Genomic DNA, 1200 nt, shown 5'->3' on the forward strand with positions numbered 1-1200 from the left:
TTCAAGCCACCAACCCAAAACATCAGTATTTGACAACTGTCTCTCTTTTATTTTATGTGGGACTTGTACTTGGACTACATGGACACAGAGAATTCCCAAAGACTGATTTTGGGCTGGGGGATCTAGCCTGGAGAAAGGACTCAGACCTGTAGAACAACTGTATCTGTAATGTACTGCTCTTATGTTTAGAGACAACTTTTCTAATTGCGACTGTTTTATGTATGGCTGACTAGAAGCTTCTTCTACTTATTGTCAGTATTGTTGCTCTTTTCTTTTAAACATTGGCCTACATGTCTTTTTTTCCTTTGGAATTGATTTATTTATTTATTTTTGTTATTTAATTTGTTCTCTTGATCTCTCCCTTTTTCTGTTATTCCTAAAAAGTATAATGAAAATATGAATTTAAAAAAGACTTTTCAAGACCTTCAAATGCCAAGTATATAAGGAAAATAAGCCTAATATTGGTTTAATATTACCACACTGTGAAACTACAACATTCTTAATCCCACATTTTTTTCACAGTCTTCCATCTGCCTCATGTCAAAAATATCAGGATCTATATCAAGCACCCAATCCTGTATCAGTCTGACTTTACAATGCAAAACCTGTGTGTGTATTTTCGTCTGAGTTCCAGGAAACGCACCTGACCATCAATGACAGTCCAGGCACCGGGGACTTTGTCATGGCCGCGGATCCAGTTGTGGATGGCCTCAGCTGGCTGGGCCAGGTTGATCTGGGGGACAGAGAGACACCGGAGTCAAAAACTGCGGACGGCTCAGATTCACTTTCAGATCAGGTCACAAAAATTTCTGAGAATAAGAGGGAAGACCAACAGCAGGTTGCCGCTAGCTGAGCGACACGTGTAAAAACGATGCTGGAAACTAACACTCTGCTCTAAAAATAGCATTTAGACACCCTGCCAGCAACGTGGCTCTGAGTGACAAATCAGAAAGCGGCTGTAAGCAGCCCCACCTCTGTTTTTCCTCCCATATCTGGCACTGAACATGATGAGCCAACAGTAAATGTCCATGCTGTTCACTGAATGAAGGGGTTGTTGCAGCGTCCAGCAGCAGCAGAATACAAGCTGTGTCTTCTTCTGTCTGGCTTCAGCACAATGATGTCGGAGTGACATAAATAACATGCCATATCAGTGTTTAATGTGAGTTTTTTAAAAGTCTCATGTCTGGAATAGTTCTGGTC

General features: G+C 41.1%; 1 protein-coding gene across 1 annotated transcript in view; it reads right to left on the bottom strand.

Moving 5' to 3' along the window:
* Nucleotides 1–1200, bottom strand: part of aldh1l2 (aldehyde dehydrogenase 1 family, member L2) — a gene marked incomplete in the record, with an annotated part of 18207 nt that overhangs the window by 8851 nt on the left and 8156 nt on the right. The window contains 1 exon segment of the mRNA XM_035673228.1: nt 644–733. Within this exon segment, the coding sequence (XP_035529121.1) occupies nt 644–733 (90 nt within the window).

This window comes from Morone saxatilis, unplaced genomic scaffold, assembly GCF_004916995.1.
Source record: "Morone saxatilis isolate NCDOM2014 unplaced genomic scaffold, NCSU_SB_2.0 Contig10, whole genome shotgun sequence".
NCBI lineage: Eukaryota > Metazoa > Chordata > Actinopteri > Moronidae > Morone > Morone saxatilis.